Source organism: Semicossyphus pulcher, unplaced genomic scaffold, assembly GCF_022749685.1.
Source record: "Semicossyphus pulcher isolate SPU_LCO1_2020_fin unplaced genomic scaffold, fSemPul1.0.p SCAF_7, whole genome shotgun sequence".
Classification (NCBI taxonomy): Eukaryota; Metazoa; Chordata; class Actinopteri; order Labriformes; family Labridae; genus Semicossyphus; species Semicossyphus pulcher.
The window spans coordinates 9,445,286-9,468,127 of record NW_027211748.1 but is presented as its reverse complement, the minus strand read 5'-3'; the positions used below and the strand labels follow the sequence as shown (position 1 = coordinate 9,468,127).

The 22,842-nt window shown below is 40.0% G+C and overlaps 2 protein-coding genes across 2 annotated transcripts; both read right to left on the bottom strand.

The window, feature by feature from the left end:
- Positions 1-670: 670 nt before the first annotated feature.
- On the bottom strand, positions 671-7,482 carry slc25a42 (solute carrier family 25 member 42). Its single transcript, XM_069684607.1, has 8 exons — positions 7,072-7,482; positions 4,283-4,458; positions 3,897-4,008; positions 3,682-3,707; positions 3,282-3,448; positions 3,002-3,118; positions 2,214-2,365; positions 671-2,099 (listed from the first exon to the last, which is right to left on the bottom strand). The coding sequence occupies exons 2-8, from the start codon at positions 4,373-4,375 to the stop codon at positions 1,774-1,776; spliced, it is 993 nt and encodes a 330-aa protein (XP_069540708.1). The 5' UTR covers positions 4,376-4,458; positions 7,072-7,482; the 3' UTR covers positions 671-1,773.
- Positions 7,483-7,732: 250 nt separating this feature from the next.
- armc6 (armadillo repeat containing 6) lies at positions 7,733-11,291 on the bottom strand. Its single transcript, XM_069685220.1, has 8 exons — positions 11,214-11,291; positions 10,850-10,994; positions 9,967-10,052; positions 9,317-9,887; positions 9,054-9,199; positions 8,836-8,967; positions 8,527-8,664; positions 7,733-8,430 (listed from the first exon to the last, which is right to left on the bottom strand). The coding sequence occupies exons 2-8, from the start codon at positions 10,968-10,970 to the stop codon at positions 8,218-8,220; spliced, it is 1,407 nt and encodes a 468-aa protein (XP_069541321.1). The 5' UTR covers positions 10,971-10,994; positions 11,214-11,291; the 3' UTR covers positions 7,733-8,217.
- Positions 11,292-22,842: the final 11,551 nt, after the last annotated feature.

The following is a 22,842-nucleotide window of genomic DNA, read 5'->3' as shown; positions in this document are numbered from 1 at the left end:
ACTTTTGTACACTGAACCCAAAACATTTACTGATTAGAGATACACTAATGCAAAGCAAGTTATCTGATGATAATTTAAAAATGTAAAGATGAATCAATCAGTCTTTTTTTCACTCGTTAAACTTCATGCGTTATTGTGGTAAAGGTGACGCTTGTTTCCTGCCCTCTGCTCCACTTGGCTCTGCACCCAGCTGCTCGCTCAGCTCAGCCCGACACGTGTCGTCTAACTATAGACACTATCGACTCTCGATGAAGACTGCGCGCCTGCATCAATACTGAAACTGTCTCACATACAAACAGATGAAAACTGAACACCTAGTCTGTTTCCTGACACTCCCACACATTAAAAAAAAACCGATATGTGAGATCTTCATGAGCATTGATTATGTGCTGAGGTAAAGATCAATACTGAGAACGCTAAAGAAAACTAAATGATGCCTGGAGCAAAGAAATCAACTGATCTCGTCACTCGGTGCATATTTCAAGTCACGTTAGTCCATTAGCGTGTAATGCTACAGCTCTACGACAGGAGTGTCTGAATGAAAAATCAAGCCTTGTTATATAGTTATTCCTACAACCTGTTCACACCTCAACTACTGCCTAAGAAACACGCTGCAGCTGCCACACACACAGCACACTGGAAGACAGCATTTGTAAACTGTATATGTGAGCGTGCGGTGACAGAATGATAGAAACACCTGTTATCGTAATCCAAAACAACATCACTAAAAGTCCACACAAGTTAAAGCAACACCTCGCACACAGCAGCAGCAGAACGCTGTAAACTTCACGAGGTGGTTATCACTGCACGGCTGTTGTATCGGATTACATGAGAGTCTACGGGTGTGACGACCGCACGGTTATATCAGTGTGTGTGATCTCACATGTCGGACTGTGTGTCAGCAGGAGCTTCAGCTGGAACTCAAGCAAAGACACTGTTTGATCACCTGTGTTAACACTACAAATCTGTGAATCACAATTGACAATATTTTAAAAGCCCATTATATGATCACACAAAGAAGAATATCAGGGCGCTCTTTGTACTTCACATCAGTTGGCACAAACAAAGCTCATGTGTCTGCTGTTAGCACAGAAGCTAAACAACAAATAAAAGTCTGCTCCACGAAAAGATCCTGGACTTTCAGTGTATTTAATCCGACCTCAGTTGTGCTGCTGTCATCTCCGTCCTCGGCTCTAAAGTCATACTTTTGTGCTTTTATATACTATCATCATATAATCTGAAACTAGCTCATCTCCTAACCTTTGGTATAATTCTTAAAAACAAACTCACTCACAACAAAACAAATCTCACAGGGGCATATTTCTGTCTTATTAAATCAAATGTCTCTTGACGTTTAATGAGTGGCATCCTGCGTTGCATTGGAAGGTGTCAGCTTTAGGTCAACACACAAGGCAGTTGGGAGAAGTCAGTGTGTATGTGTGTGTGAGGACCTCTAACCTCTCTGATTGACACTCACAGGCCTGCTCTACACAGACGGGAGCGTTATTATTTTTATGTACGCACATAAAATCGGAGCATATTGCACTTACATGTACATGACAACAGTGTACAGGTACTCACGCCTGCAGCGACTGCTGCTCCCCTGTTGCACACATAAAGCGGGAGAATTCAATAACACTACCCCTGCATCCTGAGCCGGTGTGTGTTTGCTTCTATCCAACACACACTCTCCAACTTCCTGTGTTTCTCCTCAGAGGGCGTGTAAGGATCTCCTCATCCCACTGTCCCTCTTCTCCTCTCCCTGCGTCGATATTATCGATTGGTGTAGCCCATCTGATGCAGCTTCCTCAGGAGGATCTGAGTGAGGTCAAAGGTGGTGAAGCTGATCCCCACCGCGATGGGCCCTTTGACCCAGTTCATACTGAGACCTTTGTAGAGTCCTCGGATGACCCCCTCCTCGGACACGATCTCCCTCATGGTGCCCAGGATGGTGCCGTACGTGTGACCGGTGACTCCCGCGGTCTGCATGCGCCGTCGCACCACATCCAGAGGGTACGACGCCGACTGGCCGATGAGACCCGCGCAGGCTCCGAATGACAGACGTTCATAGGAGTAGGGCTGCGGACGCCCGCTGCGCTCTGCATGGGAGAAAGAAGTGACATGCATTAAAGAAGTGTTTAACAGATGTAAGATAAACAATAGGTGTGAAAGAGAGGGGTTAAAGCTAAACACACAGATACATTTAGACCCACCTGCATGTACTTTCTTCAGTGTCTCATACGTAAAGAAGCTGAGACCAGCATAGGGCATAACACCAAGGATGGTGGGAGTAAAGCCTCGATATAACGTCTTCAGACCCTCTTCTCGGGATATCCGCACAAACACGTGAAGAATGTTACTGTACCTGAACACAGAGGCACCATAAACAAACAATAGACGTTAAAAAACAATCATACACAAGTTTCTTGTCATTCAGGAAAAACGTACAGTCCCACTACAGTCAACAGCACTGTCCTACTGAGGCTATTTAGGAACTAACTTGGATAACTGTGCAAGTTACAGTGCACTTATGTCACCTCCTCTAAATGTCCAAAAGTCAGTGTATTTTGCCAACAGTGCACATAGTCCTGAAATCTCTTTAGACAAACATTAAGAAGGGGTCGAGGGGAGAACCTTCACACAGGAGTTGCGGCTGTTAAAGCAAGAAAGAGGACGCAGATAGTTCTTGAATAGGATGTCTAACACGCCTATAAAAGGTGTGATGTGTCCACTGACTTTGTGCCGAATGTTGTAATATCAAGACCATCTAACACATGAATGAATTCCAGCTCAAAATCTGCAGCTTGAATGTCTTGAGCGTCAGTGACAACAACATCATCGCGACAGAAACAAACCTGCTGTCCTGATGATTTTCAAAACCCAAACCTTTATGAACACAGTCATAGAAACGCAGACCTTTGTGTCAGTCTGCAGTAGTGCTGTTAGCAGATGGTTAGTTACCCACTGATGACTCTGTATTGGCAGCTAAAGATGAACTTACATTTCCTTTGGCGTAACAGCCATCCTAGCTCGCACCATGTCCAGAGGATAGGTCAACATGGCCGCTGTGGTACCTGCCATAGACCCCGCCAGTAACCTTGGAAATGGAGGTAGAGCTCTGGAACACCCAGAAAAACAGTTGTAAGTTGCCTTCATTCATTACTTTATAAGAAAAACGTATTAAATTTAACCTTAAAAACAAAAACAGCTGTCGAAATAAAAGACTGTAGATGAACTGACAGCCCTGTTGTTGGTCTAAACCGGTGTTAGCTGACACTTACTTCCCCTGAAAGCCATAGTAGCCTCCCAGCAGCCCCTTGTACTGCTCGTGTGCACAGAACTGGATGGCGGCGTACGGGATGACTCGAACCATGGTGGCAGAGTTTCCCCTCCACAGACTGAGGAAGCCATCCTTCAGGTAGGTGCGGTAGATCAACCTGTAGGCCTCCTGTTATTTAAAGTGTAAACAAAAACACAAACAGACACGCAGCTAGTTCAGATGTTTGTCTTTTAACTCGTTCCTGTAAAATATCCTTTTAAAAGGTCCAACTGAAAGCTTATTAATTAACAGGTGTATGTTAAATGATTCTTCCTGAATAACAGTTCTTCTTATAATGTAAGTGTAACAGACAATTGTAATTGTCTTAATTATACTGGGATTAAATAAGAGATCAAATGTACCTTTGCTGAGAATCTTGCTGAAGACACTGAAAAACAAAACATACACAGTATGAACAACATGTATGCATGTGTCTTAAGTCAGTACACATGTTCCTATACTTTGAATGGAAGACCATTAAAACATAAGTTCTACATATAGATCCATGGGATCCATGTGGGTCATTTCTAATCTAAAAACAGTTTCCACTCTGAGGTCAGCAGAGCGTCCGCCTTGCCTTGGAAGATGATTTTAGTCCTGTCCAGAGGGGCGACGGCTGTCTTGGCCACAGCTCCAGCTAAAGCCCCCGAGAAGAGCGAGTTGAGGACAGAGCGAGTTTGCTTCAGACTCTGCACAGAAATGAGGGAATCACAGTTAGGGTGACCAACACAGAGAGTGAATCCTGTAAAAACTGTGTCCTTACATGAACAAAGATGTGTTTGAGATGTTGTTGATCATTAAACCAGAGTTATGTAAGAACACATCAGAGTCACCTGCTCGCAGAACGACACAAGTTGTCCTTAACTGAATCAAATCTCAATAAAACAAAGTATTACAGATTCACAGGTTACAACTGAGCTGCATAAAAGCTATACATAATAAAAACACCTTTAAATGTTTCACCTCATAACTTGATTCTGACTGACTGGGGGAGGCCAGCGGCAGCACATCTCCCTGTGTGAGTGATGCCCGTTGTTCCTGGACTCCATTCCCCATTCCCGAGGACTAAGCACGGCTGTCACTGAGCGCGCTCATGAATTCAGCAGCGGGGAGGGGGAAGCAGCACCAGGCGCTGATAGCTACAGAAGAGAGACAGACAGACAGGGAGGTCAGGGGTAGATACAGAGGTCAGATTAAGGTTAAAATTTGGCCTAAATTTAAACAAGTGACGACATTTAGGCGGCTCAGCTTCTTCTCTTGTTACCGTAGGGAACTTTGTCAGGATCAAGTGACAGACATGACTCGGACTTTATGAGGAATTGTCATGCAAAGACCAATCTTTGTGTGGTGATGAGTGTCTAAATATTTAAGTGTTGCACTGTGTCAACTGACCAAAGACGACGATTCTGGTTCTAGCAGTGTCATGTCACCTGACCTGACCAAAGGTGTTTATCTATAAACAAGAAACTATAAATACAACCTGGACCTACAGTAAACACTTACCTGGAGGATAATCCAGTTACTTTAAATCAACTGCTGCACCTATGAAGGCTATATAAAGACGCTGAGCAAAGTAGAACTACAGTAAGTTACTCTCTGTGAGGACGGCAGGGTTCAGGAGCTGTGAGTGAAAGGTGTCTGAGCCACTCCCTCCCTTGCTAACATACCAGATTACAACATGTTCGTCAGGACATTGTTGCCTCTCTTTTCAATAAAGACTCACGTGAGATGGACTTTAAAGGAGAACACTATCTGAGATGATCTGGCAACCTTAAGAAACATGGTAGTGTGCATGTTTTTTAAGGAGCTAATCATTTTACAGGACAAATCACCTATTCATGTGACCTTCAACCTTTCACCGACTCAATGGTCTGCTAGTAATTAGTGCACACATATTTCACAGCCAAGCATGGTTCGAACCAACTTTAAATCAAAGGCACATTTACAGAGGTGTCAAGTATGTACGAATAGGTTCAAACTTGTTTGTTTTAGGGCTGAATTACTTACTATCTACTTTATTAATCTAACTTTTTGTAACATACGTACAATCAACATAACAGCAGAAAAAGTGATTGATTTCATTGTTCTACAAAAGACCAAAAAAATACCAATAAAGCGTAAAACAGAGAATCTTTCAGATCAATTGAAGCAGCGTGATCTAGTATAAAAAAAAGGGCCAACCAAGATTTATACAACACTGAACATTTGTTAAATAACCACTTAGGAAGATGTGACATCAAGGATCTTAGGTCACAGTGAGGAGAATCGAGTAAAACAAGATGGACAGAGAACTCCATGGGACGAGAGAGCAAACAGAGGGTCTGCTGAAGAGCTGGGTAGTCATGGGCAACTAATACTGGCATCAGTACAAGAGGGCTTCAAGCCAGAACCTCAAATGAGCACTCAAACCCCTAATTCGTCCCCCTTTTCACCTCACCCACTGTCCTCACTCACAGGCCGTGCCTAAAACGTCCCAGCAGCCTCCTTCCCCTGACATATCATTTTACATTTCCTTGTTCCTGAAAGCTAACTATGACTGTTTGGTATGCTTCACTCTTGGCTGCAGATGCAAGAAATCCCCTACTTGACATCCACAGTCCAATTCTCGTGCTTTATACACAGCAATGGGAAACTGTCTCTCAGCAGGTCTAAGTTGGTTTTGTGAGAAACCTGTCCTGTCGGCTGAGTTAAATCCATGTTGTATTGGTAATATTCTGAATGTATCTATAAACTTAAGTGTTTCAGAATGTGTAAAAATGATCACACATGCAAAGAAGTAGGGAGGACGAGAAAAAGAACACTCAATTCATCAACTAGAACAGCCATGCAGAAAAAAATTGCCTTTGTGAAGCTTATAATGCAAATTGTTGACAGCAGTAACTAACAAATTACTTTATTATTGATTATTTTCTCAATTAATTGCTTACAAAATGGAAGATGAACACCAGCCATATGCCGGTCAAATGTGAAAGTTGCCTGTATTTGTCAAATACAAAAGCTATACTCAGTGGCAAGTGGGTTTAAAAACGTGACTTTAAAAATCTGGGTTTAAAAATCTGACTGGGATTGGTAGATTTTAACATTTTATAAATGTAACTTCATCTCTTTACTTCTCAGTTTACAAAATGTCCAAGAGTAGTGCTAACAATTTTCCGGAGCTAAGAGTGACAACTTTAAATAAGTTAAGTTTGTTTCGTCAGGCTGCAGTCTGAAACATTAAGATATTCTATGTACAGTGAGAGTGATGACAAAAAATACTCAGAATTGGCCTTTTAATTTGACATTCTACTTAACTTATTTGAGCGTTAAATGTATCAACTAATTGTCTGGGCTCTAAATATTTCATTTGTATTATTAAATCCTTTATTAATTAAGTGTTTCTGTGGTGAACTGCATTGTACTGTGAGGTGTAAGTGTTATTTTAATCTACCTCCTGGTTTTGTAACATAAGCAATAGTTTTGTAACCTTATTGTATCCCATATGCTACAATTTAACTGTCACGTTCTGTTAATGTTATTCAAATTATGCGTGATACACTGACACTGCATAACCACACGCAGGTTATGTTTTCAACTCAGCTTTATATGTCAAACATTACACATGCATTCATTAAATAATCACCATGCTGCTACTTTGATCTCTCTGGCTGCTGGTGCACCCCCCAGTCTTGTCGAAACTTGTCCACCTACAAAACACAAACACCCTTTGCAGCCAGCTAGCTGTCAAAAGACACAAACACTTAATTTCTTACCTTATAATTATGAAGATTTCTGATGCTTTGGTATCCCTCTCTTGGTCTATTGTTCTAAGGCTTTAGCAGGCTTTCCAGAAGCTGTTTATAAGTTAGCCAAATAGCAGGTCAAATCACGTTAGCTGGCTAGCTGTTAGCTTACCGCTACATAACGTTTATGTTAACGTTACTCCCGTCGGCAGCGTTGTGGGAATATTGATAAAAATGAGTTCTGATATTTAAAAAAATGCCTCCTGTTGTTGAAGGCACTGTCTTCCACGCATAGCTTAGATTCATGAGCCCTGCAGTGACGTTACGTGACTGACAGCGTCCATGCTGCTGTGTTGCTGCCGTTACAACTCCTGTCAACGACTGTAGCTTGACCACAGTGAGATTTGACAAGGACGAGCGCTGTGGCATTGTGGGAAATGAAGTCTGAATGAGGAGGGGCAAGTTTGGATAGGTCGGTTAGAGGGGCGTGAATATCGCTCTATGCAGTTTATGGGCGTGAGCAGGGGACAGTTAGCAACGAAGTGGCTTATCGTGGTTTCCCCTGAGTTTTTCTTGTCCGTGAAGCACACTGGAAGTTAGTTAAAAGAGTATTTCAGCAGCTAAAGAAATGTGATACAAACTACACACATCCACACAGCAAGATACTAGTGAAGCACCAAAAGGAGCTTTATCATAGTCATGCAGGATATACAGTGTAATGTAGTCAGTGGTATGTGGAAATATCAAATGTTTTAGTATTACTTGGTAATAAAGCATATACAAACTACATGTTGGGAATTAAATCTGCACAAAATATAGGTAAATGTGTTTATATTTACCTATGGCACACAAACAATTTGGCATAAGAAAATGTGTAAACAAAAATAGTAACAGCTAGCAAAACATGTACAATAACATAATGACATTTTTATACTGATCAATAACAGAAAAATGACTGGAAAGTATATTCAATTTGTCAAAGCGTTGTGTAGGAGTGGTTGCTTGCTCTAAAGTCTTTTCTACATCACTAATTTTTACAAACATTTGTAGCTGAGTAGGTGCATCTGCTCAGACTATTGAGTATGTATATCTTCCTCCTAACATTTCATCTTGCTTAAGATTCAGGCACACTCATGGTATGGGTGTACATTTTTCAGCAGGGATGCTCTCCTCCTTTCAGTTGGTGAGACTGCCATGTTTGCCGGTCCACAGTTCTCTGAGCTCCACCTGGCACCCCAGATCTCTGAGGGCTGCTTTACCCACGTCACCACAGTCTTGATGGGTCCGCAGCGCCTGGGCTATCAGGGCCTCTGCTCCCATCTCCAGGATCGGTTGGCTGTAGTTTTGCATCCGTGAGACCAGGTTTCTCATCAGCATACACGCCTGTTTCTGTTTGGAACAAAACAGGGTAAGAGATAGTTATCAGACTGTCATGGTCCCTGCTTTTTCATTTAGGCCGATTCATTATTAATGAACTCATTATACCTGCACATTGACAGCATCGGTATGTGCCTTCATAGCCTGTACAGCTGCCAAGGCACCGCCATTCTCCATGATGACTTTGCAGTTGTTTGGTTTACGCAAAGCAAGGACAGAGAGGCATGCACAGCCCTGCTCACACACCTACAGCAGAACATCAGGAAATCTTAGGACATTTACAGAATTTATCAAGTAATCAAATATAATTGCATCTAACAAATATCTATGTTTAATACGTCTGTACTTTATCTGTCTTAAATGTTCAATCTAACCTTTTCACAATCAATTAATGTGTGGTTATGACATTAAACTCACAGACGAGTTGCTCATGTGTCTGTTCATTGCAATGACAATGAGCTGGACTCCCCCAGCATTTACAACAGCATCTTTCACATCATCATTTCCTGCTACGGCTCGTATCGCACAAAGGACCTGCCGAACCAACTCCTGCAAGGACAAAACCAGTTCATTGAGCAGAACAAACTTGGAGGTTAAATCTTGAAAACACAATCTCTTAATTTAAAGTTTGCTACCGGTGACTCGTAGCTGTCTGCAAGCAGTGTCATGATCAGTTTCAATCCTCCCAGATCACAGATGTCTTGACAGAACTCGTTCCTCACAGCCAGACGGGACAAAGTCGCACACAGCTCACTCAGAACAGAAGTATCATTAAGATGAGCTGTGAGGGAGGAAGACATAAAAATAAAGGAATTTCACGAATGATAAAAACAAAAAAAAACACTGAAGAAGTTATTGTGCTAAACATCCAAATATGATAGCGATCAGCTGGCTTTACCTTTTGCAGACTCAATTAAAACTTTCAGTCCGTTGTGCTCCAAAACAATCATCTTGGCATGCTCATGAGCGTGCCCAAACGTAACTCGCACATCATCATCAAAGGTCATGAACCTGAGAGCTGCAGAGGCCTCCTTGATCAGCTCAGCACATCCACCGTGTTGTTTGGTAGCTCCGGTCAGCAGAGGCAGGATGCCCCCTTTTACTAAATCCTGCCTGTTCTGTTCATGTTTCAAACAGCAGTGACGTACAGTATGGATTGTGACCCAAGTCACAGAGGAGTCTGCCTTGTACTTCTTAAGGACATCTAAAAGGAACTGCCTGCCCTCTGCATCCAACAGGTCCGGCTGTCCATCTGTTAGTGCAGCCAGTGCGGACAGGGCGTTTAACAGAGCTTCCTGGTCCTCCATACTCTTTGTGCAGTAAGAGAGGATGACGGGGTAGGCGTCTTTTTGGGCAGCCAGGTACCTCTGGGCAAATCCCTGTGAGCAATGCTCAGTGAAGCTTTTTAAGTCAGCCGTCACATCCGCAACACTGGCAGAGTCTTTTCCTGTCCGGAGGGAATCCAAAGCCTGCAAGGGAAGTAAGACGTGTACAGAGTCACCGTTATTTGCGTTTACAAAGCAGATCCTTTTTCAGAGCAAGTTTTACCTGTAAGACCTCGTGTGTTTGCTCCTCTTGTTTGTCTTCAGATGATACAGCTGGAACAGCTTTCACTATACAGCTGAGGTCCACACCTGCATCCACACATAAGATCAGGGTTAATGCTTTAAAAAAAACAATAAAATATAAAAACAGAAAAAAGCTAAAGACAGACATAGTTACACAGATTAAGAGTGTTAAAAAAGCGTAAGTTAAATAGGAACCCAGGCAGATATATATAAGTGTGTTTTCTTCTTCAAAACAGCGTTTTTTGAGGGAGATGAGAAAAATCAGGATGAAAGAATATCATATATCTAAAGAGGATGCTTCACCAGTTAAAGTCAAACTGCAGCCTAACTTTGTTTGTGGGTAAATGGACAATTTTTCAATAGATTGTGGTTTATCAGTGAAAGATTTAACAGGTAATCCTCCTACAATTCCAGATATTTTCATATACTTTGTATGGCCACTGAGAGAGGCTAACTTAAAATTTTAAAAGTTGCCAAAATAAATCTTCTGAAATTATTTTTGTAATCATTATTTTGATTATTATTATTATTATTATTATGGACATAAATTACCAGACCTACTGGCTCAAATTAGATGTGTCAGGAGCGGCCATTCCTCTGCCATGATGATAATTAATTTAGGAGATTTTAATAAATGACGCATTTGCAGTTTGGCCATCAATGAGCTCACATTTTATGAGCACAAAGCATAGTAAGAGATAGTAAAATTTTGCATTTGATTATTCACCTGTATCATTCTGATTCTCCTTTGAAGTTAATACAGATCATAACTTGCTTGGCCTTATCCACGTAGAATCAATATACAAGCTCAACAAAACTGTACATTTATCACTTTCATTCATTTCCTCTTTTAGCTACATTACCTTGAGACTCAAACTGCTCCACAGCCTCCCTCAGAGCCTCATCAGGATCCATCTCAAACTCCTCCATGTTTTCTCTGACAGCAGCATCAAAGGTTTCCTGTGTGATCCTCCGCTTCGCCATTTTCAACAAGGTTATTTCTCCACTCTGAAAATGAAGCGTGATAATGATTAGAAACATCAGTTGCGTTGTGTATCCAAGAAAGCTAGTACCTTGATAGCCATTGTTAGCTTATGATTGTAATGTACTGCTGTTGTTTCTTACTAAAGCTGCTCACTCAGTATAATTTAATAAAGCATTCCTGATGCAGGATTTGTCCGCTTTCATAAGAAAATGTAATAAAATATATGAGTAAAATCACTTAACTGTTACCAACGCCCAGTGACAGACAACCGCTTAACTGTTATGAATGAACGGACCACCACTGTCGGTTTACGCATGTTTCATAGACGACTCTGCAGCCCTTACAAATGAGCGCGGGGCGTGCATTTTGCGGAACATTTTTAGTGAATAGAAAATTCCGCAAACGGGTCCGACCAACACAAAATCTCTGTTCGAACATGGGCTGCTAAAACATTAGTTCCACCCTTAGACCGTTTCACCCGAAGACAACAATTGTATCACCATGGTCACTACAAGTGACAAACATTGCTATGGAGTAGCAAGTATATTCCTTATCAAGAAGAGGGAGGCCCTACTTGATTAACCATTATAATGGACATCAACGACACCTTTAAGGGAAAGTTTTGAAATACTTTCTTCAAAATAAAGCAGGCCTTTAGGAAATTCATACTCAAGCGATACTCTCTCTGTTGAGACTATGTCTATTGATAATTGTTTGAGGTAGAAAACATATATAAAAAACTGTTACTGTTACTGTTATTTTACTAAAATAACCTGATCTACGCAAAATTGTATTATATGTTGACAAGTCTTGTGCATTTATTTTGAAAAAATAATAGAGGAAGTTCTTATTCCTCCGGCAAGCTTTTTTTTCTTATAACAACGAAAGACACAACTTCATCTGTATACAATAAAGGGTCCCTCAATTCAACTTTTTCCATACAAAATTGAACAGCATTTTGTCAGTCTGTCTAAGTAATTTGTTATCAAGATGCAGAGCCAAAGCTGTTTATGTCAGTCGTGAGATTCCCTCTGCCTTAGTAAGGAAGACTCCACATCTTAATGACAAATCCCTTAAGAGCCATTGGTATAGCTTTCTTTGCATGATAATGACACTACTATTGTCTTTGTTATTTTCCACAGTGGTTCATATCACAACAAGTATTCTTTTGTATGATATGAAATTGCTCACAAGGTGTGTTACCTCAGCATCAATGCCTCCCTCAAATTATACATGCATTTGTGGCTCTGCAGCTGCTGCTGATGGAGAGGAAGCTGAGCGAGCTTCACCCTCTGCTGACGTTGTGCGGACCTTTGCAGAAAACTGGCAGGAAACCCCATTCAGGTACTTCTGTACCCGTATGTCTCACCACTGGAAAACCACTAAATCCAATGGCAAGAGCTGCATGTCAAAGTAAAATAATTTTGACTTTGAATAAATTTGACTTTTTCTTTTCATTTTTTACACAAAAATGTTAACGTTTTCATTTAATTAAAACTTATTCAGTAATTGATCTGTAATTAGTAGTAAAAGCTTTTTTTGTTGAGTAAATTCATGTATTAACATGTTTCTTTTAAAGTTAATAGAATGAAATTACTAACCTTCAAAATAATACATGATCAGTCAGAGTCTTCATTTGTATGTTTGGTTTAGAGTGTAAAGCCGTGTCTGAAGCAGCTTCAGCAGTGTATCCAGACCATCTCCACCCTCCACGATGATGACATCCTTCCCGCTAATTCAGCCGCTCTCTTCCACTGGCTACCCAAAGAGCACATATGTGTGTGCTGGTGTACTTGGTGAGTTTTTGTCACACACACAGGTGTTGTTACCCTTAAATTCAGAAAGAGCACATTTTGTTTCATGCAGCTTCAATATGATGTCCGTCGTTTGGGGTTTTTTTGCGCAAAAGGTGACAGTGATGCTCCATGCAGGCGGGCTACCTAGAAAAGGCTCAGAAGTACACAGACAAGGCTCTCGTGCAGCTGGAGCAGCTGAAGAGTTTGTTGGATTAAACTGCTGTTTATTTTGCTTCTGTAACTGTGAAATAATTTTGAGCTAACTGTGTGTGTGTGTGTTCAAAGTGCTGCTGGACAACCGTCCCATCCTGTCCACGTTCCTCATCCTGCTGGAGCACATCATCATGTGCTGCCTGGTCACTGGACACAAGGCCACAGCTTTACAAGAGGTATGTCAATCTGCTTTATAACTTCATCCGTTTGATGCAACAGGTTCACTGTGACCTCATGTCCATCCCATTCTTGTGAATGCCATATCTCGAAGGAATTTCTTCAAATTTGCTACAAACGTCTACTTGGACTCAAGGATGAACTGATTAGAATTTGGTGGTCAAAGGTCAAGGTCACTGTGACTGCACATAACACGTTTTTGGCTAAAACTCAAGAATACATATACTAATTACTGAATGACAAATGACAAAATAGGATAAGATGATAAAATTATGACATTTTATCCCTTAAAGGTCAAAGGTCAACGTCACTGTGACAACATAATGTTCTGCAAAAACACTTTTCTGGCGATTATTAAACACCATAACTCAGGAACAGAAGGGGACATTGTGACCATATTTCACATTTGTTCAGATACTGAATTGCTGACACTAACCTTTGGTGCCCACCTTGAAACTGTGGTGATTGTATAGATCTCCTGTGCTGCCGGGTTGAAGATGTGTGTGTAGCATCCATGTTACCACATATCCTCTCCTTGTCTGGTGTCATATTTTCTACAGGACAGTAACAATGTGGTGGTTCATGCTATGCAGCTGGCCAGCAAGATCCCAGACATGTCTGTGCAGCTGTGGTCCTCTGCTAATACATATGTTTAAAGATCTGATAGTAGTTTGTTTGTTTGGCCTGAAGGAGGCGCAAGAGTAAAGCTAATGGACTGTTGGAGGCTCACAGAAAACAGAAGTATTCATCATCTCGTTGAGACAACTATCAACATTAAATCATTTTTTCAGTAATTATAAAATAGATAATTGCAGGGGAAGAATGACAAACATTTATACATAAAACAATAATATGGGATGTAATTTAAGAAAGTATTTATTCAAGACTAAATATTATGATATGTCATGCTATCAATCTTATTTTCATTATTTATTTACTTACCATTTTTAAAGAGTTTGTTTGTAATTTATCATATTAAAATTTTAATTCACAAATTCCAATTTTAAAGTCTACTTATATTTCAAAATGTCACTTTACCCAATAACTTAATGACTCCTGTTTTACATTACTCTTAGTGTACACACACAGACATAGTGGCACGCTTAAAAGGACAATGACAACACTTAAACAACAAACTACTATGTACCGGCCTATAGATATAAATATATAGCAAAACATATGAAAATTATATATATGTATATTAATAAACATACCAACAACAACCCCTTGCAGACAGGAGACTTTTCCTTATGGCACATTTGCTCCATAATGTCCCTTGAAAGTGGTGTTGTCACCGCCTTCTCAGTTTTCAGACAATGAAATTCTCCCTGCCTCTTTAGCTAGCAAGCTCAACGACTGCTATCTTATTAAGCTAGCTCTAGTGTTAGCTAGAGCAACAACAATGTCAAAGTAATGCTGAATGAACTATCTAGCTGCTGCTATAAATACATAAAGCACACAAAGAACATCTCCCTTTATTTATGAAGCTTAACAAGGCTACACATTATACTTTCCTACATGGCCCACTGTTAACGAGCAGATAGTAAGAAGCAGCTAACATAAGATGGTAAATTCAGAGTAACTTCTGCCTCATTTTGAATCACAAAGAAGAACACCTCCTCAGAGAAAGAAACACAACTGTGTGGGAATCAGAAAGTGAAGCAGCGATTGTGTTCACTCTAGTCATTAAGAGCTAGCTAATACTGCTAACACTAGCTCTTTATTTTGAAGTCAATTAATAAAGTAAGCTTGCGAGTCCAGTCTCGCTAGTAAGCTAGGCAGGAAGCACAAGCAGACAAGAAGCTTAAAAGTTAAGAAATTTATAATAAGTTATGTAGTTGAATCATAATGTTGATATTGTTGTTGCCCTAGATAACAGGTGTAAACTGGTTCAAACTGGTAGCTGTTGTTGAGCTTGCTAGCTCAAGTTGCAGACAGTATGTGATTGGCTGAAATATGAGAGGGTGGTGACAACTTCACTTTCATAAATAATTAATAAATAAAACTTGACATGAAATGTGTCACATTTAATGTAGGCTTCTTGTTTTTAGTTTAATATTTAATGTTTAATGCTTGTACATAGAGAGCGAAGTTAAACCAGAGTCAAATTCCTTGTATGTGTACATACCTGGCCGACAAAGCTGATTCTGATTTTAAAAAAAATGTATTTTTTAATAAACACTAATTTTGATCTCTACACATTTCATGGCCAGTAGGAAGTGCGAGTATGTGGAGAGGTATTGTATTAAGTGACTTATACAGCACAGCCACTTACAGGGCAGGACAAAGCAGCCGGTGGTTTTCTTGAATATATTTATTATTAATTTTTGCTGTAGTTTTTTTCTGATAGATAATTGTCCAAAAAAAACCAAACTACCTTGAAATATATGTAGCGTATAAGAAAAAACTTGTGTATTTAAATATAAATACACCTAAGATAACACTAATGTTCATTTGTATATGATCAGAAAAGGGGGTTCATTTCTTACCGACCATTTTGTACCAATACTCAGTTTACAGGGAGAGATCTCTTTCAGAGGAGGAAGAGATACCCACTCTCTCATCCAGTTAAAACATCTCTGCATCACAGAGCAGTGAAGCCACAACTCAATTAGAAGTGGACATGCCTAAGGGAGAACATTTAAGTGGCTGAAGAGACACTTAATTATTGTGCAATAACTTGATTTCTCTGAGCATATTCAACGATGCATCTGACGTTAGGATCGAAAATCATTAAGCACAACACTGTGCGTGTGTGATAAACAGTATCGACAATGATCTTTCCCCAGCAGATCTGAACAAGGCTTGTGGGAACACTAGGCCCACGAGGCAGCTCAGATGCACCAGAACTTTTCTCAGCAGCTCCTGCAGGACCACTTCACCGCCTGCAGCCTCCCTGAACAGAACCTCATCAGTGTAAGCCCAACTTCCATCAGTCCTATAAATAAGGAGTTAATTGAAATATCTGGATTGTGACAGAAACATGTGTGTCATGTGTTGTGTTTCAGTGGACAGACGGCCTTCCTCCGGTGCAGTTTCAGCCTCAGAATGGACCTACGACCCGCCTGGCCAGCCTGCTCTTAGCAGAAACTCTGAAAAGGAGACACAGAAGAGGGATTGCAGGGAAATTGACATTTAAATATGAAGAGAAAAAAGAAGTTGATAGATGGCTAAGAGAATGCGGTGGTAGATAATGAAATAAGAAGCTGCGCTGAGTCATTTGGTGCACTGGAGCCTCATGAATGGATTTTCAGTAGTTGAAGTTCTTTTAAAAGTGTTGTCAGGTGTCAAGGGCTCATTTTGTTTTCCTCTGAACCACTCTTGAGTTATTGTCATAGTTTGTTTTGGCAGCACAAAAACAAATCAAAGGAAAAGTTTGCCTTTTTGGAAATACACTTATTCGCTTTCCTGCCAAGAGATTCATGAGAAGATTGATACCACTTTCATATTTGTAACGTAGATTTGAAGCTACAGCCAGTTATCTTAGCTTAGCACAAAGATAAGAAAAAGAGACACTAGTAGAAATGCTGAAACATTTGGACAGAGTCTTTCCTCGTGTTTCCGCTCTTTGTGTTAAGGTAAGTTAGCTGGCTGCTTGTTAAAGCTTCGTGTTTATCATACAGACCATAGACTGATGATGATGAAAGCAGTGTATGTTTTAGACATGGCTACCTATGATTGACAAGTTGCCACCGCGACAATCTGTCATTCAGGAAAGAGGTGTAGCAATGCGTATCCACATTCTCGTCGAAATATGGTCACTTTTGGCTGTAAAAAAAAACAAGATAGTGAAGGCCAAAATGCTGAACTCAAGGCTTAATCTACAGTACGTACCACTGGATGATGTCAAGATGGCTACCAATTCTTTTACACAGTCGATAGTACAGACATGAGAGAGGTATCCCTCTTTTACATCCACTCTCGGCAAGAAAGCCAATAAGCTTATTTACTAAAATGTGGAAATCAAAGCTTTTTAAAGAATCATAAGTAATGTTTTAGCATGAGTCACCAAATTGCATTGTGTGCATCCTTGAGGTCTTACAAAGTGCATTTATTCTTCTTAAACACTTCTTAACAACTGTTTTTAAGTGTTCAGAATAGTTTACATTCATGTTTACTAGCATGCAGTTGTCTTCTTCCCTGCTTTTGCTACTGGGGCACAGCTGCACTTCTTGCCATGTTACCACCTATTGATCAGTGGAATAGTGTACCACTGTTAGTAAGACTGTTTGTCACTTTGCCTATGTGCATGTGTCCACAAGTATCACAACTGGGAACCACAGCCTTAAAGCTCTGCTAAGAGACCTCCACATGGGAAAGTCAACTAATACAGTATGTACCCCTCATTTAACTCGCCTCTCAGCCACAACCACAATGGAGGTGAAGTAGAAATATGCACATTGTTTATGATTTAATTAGCGTTTTAATTTAAACCACGTCATTGCCACACAGACTGAGACTGTTTTTGTGTATGAACTTAGTACTTGTGTTTTCAAAGCACTGGTTAAGTTCTGATACACGATATTAATGAGGATGCATTTAGATACACGGTTTACTACCTATAATGACCTTAATGTAGTGCAGTGTGTCTTTGATGAGTACTTGGGTGGATCGCATGTTTAGACAAACAAATGTGAGCAGATTCACTTGAATATTTATTTAATGTCACACAGGGGCAGCTTAACTTCCAACAGTTTTCATTAATGTTTTGAATCTATGAAACGTTTTGTTGTACATGTCTTGAACCACATGATGATGAGATGGTGATAATGCATCAACATTTATTTGGATCATTCTTTGTTCTATTCTTTGAAATGTTTGAAACCATTTAATTCTAATGTTTTTATATGAAGTGCACATTTTCTTCAAGTGAAAACCCGGTTATAATAAGACAATAACAGGATTGACTGTTGCCTTTAGTTTGTTGTTTCTTAATAAAACTCATTTGAGAGAAATGTGTGTTTTTTCACACACTCACACTTTCCCTCACTTCCTGTTTTACTCGCATCTTCCAGATGATGGCAGTATTATTTCATGTTGCTAATCATTAAACCACATTAATGTGTTGTTTGCCAGTAATGTTGATGACTGTTTGATATATTATCAGATAACCTGGTAGGGCTGTTGATTTAGTTTCACACGTGTGTGAGTTTTATCTCTATAGTACAGAGATTGTGTTTTACAGCTTCCTGCACTAAGAGTGTTTATTATTTCAAAATGAATTACAGTTGGTATTTCCCAAGGTGATAACTACAATATAAACAGTATGAGTGCTATTTATTGTATGGGCATTTTAAAGTGTGTTTCCTCTGTTCTCATTTTAATGTGCTTAACCTTTACACCTGTATGACTTTTTACTAATAAAAAATCACAAGTAGAGTGACTTCATTATTCTATTACATAATTACATGAACTGTCTAACAATAAACACAGTAAACCACTCATTCTTTTGTGAACATTGTATAAAACTTTAGGCCTGACGTGTGATACTGGCTTTCACTTTCACTGCGTTGTTTCAAGATAATGCAGTGCAGATTTGTTACGCTGCACACCACTCACAGCAGAGCTTCAAATGTCTGCATATTCATCTGGCATACATATGACATATGTCATTCATATTACACACATAAAGAGAGGAAATGAATGGATGCCTGGAACAGTGTAGAAAATGGTCAGAAAATCTGTAGGGGACTAAAGCTTGCAAACAAACTAGAATGGACCTTAAAGGCCAAACAAGTTTTATCTTGAAATCCTAATTTGCAATTTTCAGCCCGAGCAGCTTTCATTGTGTAAATATAGTTTTTCCTCTTTAGATTGCACAGCTGAAAAATCTACTTCATTGGTTTTTCTAGCCAATAAGACCAGAGGAGTGATTAGTCTTATAGGTTAACTGTCAGTGTCGTTATGCATTATGCTGTACAGGACCAACACAGCAACAAAATGTGTCACTGCAGATGCTCTCAGATTGCACTGTAGATGTTGACATAGTGGCATACCTTCGATGAAAAACAGAGTAAACTATGAAGAGCGTGATACAACTCTAAAGGTCATGAAGAGGCCTTTTTAAGATCACAGCCTCTGTCATCAAACTCTCTGAGAGACATTCATAGATTAAAATGATGGAGGTTTAAATCTTAAATCAGCTCCTGGTGGATAAAAGAGGGGATGATGTCCACATGTATCAAATCTCAAAATCCTGAACGGACAACAAGACGTTTGCTGTTTTAACACAGAATAAACCATGAGGCCAGGGTACAATGTTAGAGATCATTCAGGGGATATATTTACCTGTCTATTACACCATATTTATATATCTTTGAGATCTGATACTTGCCTTCTGCAGAGAGCGGGACAGGGTCTTACAGTAGTCCATGACAATTTCTCTACAAACAGAAATTACACACACTAGTTTGCAGAATCTGAGTAGCTATTAATTTGCCTTTACATTGCTTACAGGAGCGTTGATATGCCTAATATAGAATACATTTGCCCTTTTGTAACATAGAATCAAGATGGCTAGTCTGTTTTTTTCAGCAGTCAGTTGGATGATGGCCAAAATGATCCAAAGCTTTATTTGAAGGCAAATAGAAAAATAATGTAATGTACATAAATGATAAACATGCACTCTCCTGCTGAAATATATTCAATGTATGAGTCACGATTATTTTATAAAATATTTGCTGTAATGTGTTGAACATACTATTGTATCAATTCATGTTTAATTGACACTTTATTTTGAAATTTTAGACACGATCGTCTGTGTTTCTCAGGAGTGAACCCGAGATTATGCAGCCGATTAAAAAGCATCGGTATTGAGTGGAGGGATCTATTTTTCAACATAAATAAAACACATAATTTCCCCCAAAACTGTGATGTTTCTTCTCCTTTTCCTTATTTCATTATGTCCGCTGCTCTCGGTTAACGAGCTTCACCGCAGGAGGAGGGTGAGTGAGGAGTGAAAACTTTTGGGACGCTCAAGGTGTCTTGGACGCAGCTGAAAGGAGTCACTTCCTGCCAAATAGTGAGCCCGTCTAATCGTGACTGCAGCAGCTACTTCCTGCATTGTTACGGCACTTAATGAGGATTAAGTTGAAGCTGTCATGTTGTAAGGGGCGGCCATTAGGCCTCCTCCACACGGAGAGAGGAGGGAGAGGCAGCATGGAGGCTGACCTCACCTCTGTCTGATTTCTGAGCTGATGCTTCACCTGCACAGGACCTGCTGACTGACTATAATAAGACTTTATATTTTGTATATATTTTGTATATTAAATTATCCTTTTATGTTTAGTGTATACCACACATTCACTCTTTTCTTTCAACATGTCATTTTGTTTGAAAAGTAATAACATCTGTGTATAGCAATGAAAACATTCTCACATCATCCTGATGCGTAATTCTAATTCAACAATAATTATTACAACATCACAAAGTTTAGCCTCAATAAAAAACATTCATTTAAATAGTGTTACCCTGTCTCATGACCTTATGTTTATCATAAGGAGACACTGTAGGTTGTACTCATAGCCAGGTGTATGCCATATGTTCCATTTCTTTACATACAAGACAAACGCACCTTTGATTCACTGAAGTTAGTAGGGCTGTAGCCAGGATTTTAGCACACTGACAATGTGAACCTAAAGACCTGGGGACCCCTCATTGAAAATGATTATATGGCATCACCAGATCTGCTTAAAGTAGATAAGTCTGGGTAGTTCATTTTCCAAGATGCATTATCAATTCATGAAGAACAAAACTCCTTTGTAAGCTACAACCAATCAGACGTTAAGAAACAGGAAGGCTAGGTAGCTAGTTCCTACATGAAACTCATACAGGTTCCATTTCAACATAATAAACAGACTTTGCTATGTTTTAGTAGCCATCGCTTCCTTTTTGTAGCTAACGTGACCTATTGTCCAGTTAAATGGCCGTCCAATGGCAGCCATCTTGGTTTATTAAAATGCCTCAAAGTCTCTTAAACAAAATAATAGTTTATTTCTCCATATTAATCAGGGTTAAACTTATCCAATAAAAGTCAGTGATCCCTGACTTTTTGATTTCATTCGACGCCTTAGGGCCCTTTGTCGTGGTCATCTTTCAACACGTTAAAATCTTGCCAGTAACCCTCCATTCTACTATAATGATAAGTTACATATAAATAATATATTTTCTTAAAGGTATAATAAGTAGGACTTTTCCCTGCATTTTGTCAACAACTCGCTCTAACTCTCTCGTGCGAGAACAAGCCCACCCCGCCGAGCTAACACCGGCAGCATCACTGTTACCTTTGTACTAGCATGCAAAACAACAGAATAGATGCAGAGGGAAGGGGCTCACAAGGGTCTGCACACACACTCACCAACACACATTATATTTGCAGAAGTCTATATTTCATTTTTCTAGGAAAATCCTACTTATGATACCTTTAACCATTTGCTATCCAAGACATTTCGACCAATCACATTTGTCAATCTTTGGAACCAATGGCAATCAATGAAAGCTTCCCCCAGGTTGCCTGCAAATTAAGAAAATCCCTGAAAAATACTGAAACATGACCTCAGTGTCCTCAACTTTGCCTGACCCAGATAGTTTGTTAAAATACAGCAGCAATTATACACTTTGACTTAGTTATTATAGACTTGGGTAACACTCAATGTCCCTGGGTCCACAGGAACAGGGTCAATATTTACAGAAAGATTCATCACTACCTATAAAAGCATTTTTTTCTTGTCTAATCGTCGCCTCGGGCTGGGTGATTATGAGAAGATGGCCCCTCGGTACAGATTTGATTGCGTTTATACGAGACAATCTGTGGCCTCAGGAGATGGAGTGATGAGAGGGCGGAAACAATCAGACCTGATGACACAGCATCATGTGGAGAGCTTTTTTGTGTCATTTAAAGAACAGCAGGATAACGCTGATGAAGCACTCAGACACCCCAACTCCCCCAGCTGTCAGAGAATAGACGCCCCTACACCCGCACCAGTCTTTATGGGCGACTACTTCTCTTAGATCACAGTATTTCAAACACACATGTGTGTGTGTGCATTTCTATGAGTGTTTGTGGACGACAGAGGATTAGTTCAGTTCACAGGGACGCTTTGAAGGTGTTGTCATGAAAGAGGCCACCAGCTGGATGCTTTATGGAGGCAATCCTGCAACTTCTGACATATTAACCCTGCTGTGGCTGCTCCTGCAACTACAACCCTAATGCAACCATCCTCTAAACACACATTGTAAAGTTAGACCTAAATATTGTATGTTTGGTTTCATCTTGAGTTCCGAGGTTGATGTGGCAGCGTTATGCTAAGAGTGGATGCTGAAATGTGACTTTTTGGGAGGTCAAATTATAAAGTGTGTTTTATATGGGGTCAGATCGAAGAGTAGGTCATCAACCTACACGAGTTGATTTCATGGCACTGAGGAACCCAGGTTGGTGTAAGAACAAAGTTTGTGAGATTTTATGATGCTGGATTTTCCAGACTTTGTACATACAGAAAGCAAACACTATGCTTCACATTTATACAATGCAGTGACCATTTAGTTGCAAGCTGTAGTTACCAGACTTCCTCCCATGTTTTAATTGACATGTAAGGTGTGGCAAAAAGCGACGGTTTGGCCCATACTTAAGCCCACCCTCAGTGAGCACAGTATCCATCTAGACAGGACACAGTAGATTATAATTGGC

Excerpts from the sequence above, each read along its gene's own strand:
- slc25a42 (XM_069684607.1), bottom strand. The coding sequence starts at position 4,375 with ATGGGGAATGGAGTCCAGGAACAACGGGCATCACTCACACAGGGAGAT. Across the intron at positions 3,708-3,896 it reads GACTAAAATCATCTTCCAAG|TGTCTTCAGCAAGATTCTCA; the intron begins GCAAGGCGGACG and ends TTTGTTTTTCAG. Across the intron at positions 3,119-3,281 it reads TACTATGGCTTTCAGGGGAA|AGCTCTACCTCCATTTCCAA; the intron begins GTAAGTGTCAGC and ends TGGGTGTTCCAG.
- armc6 (XM_069685220.1), bottom strand. The coding sequence starts at position 10,970 with ATGGCGAAGCGGAGGATCACACAGGAAACCTTTGATGCTGCTGTCAGA. Across the intron at positions 10,053-10,849 it reads GGAGCAGTTTGAGTCTCAAG|GTGTGGACCTCAGCTGTATA; the intron begins GTAATGTAGCTA and ends GTGTGGATGCAG. Across the intron at positions 8,431-8,526 it reads CCGATGCTGTCAATGTGCAG|AAACAGGCGTGTATGCTGAT; the intron begins GTATAATGAGTT and ends TGTTCCAAACAG.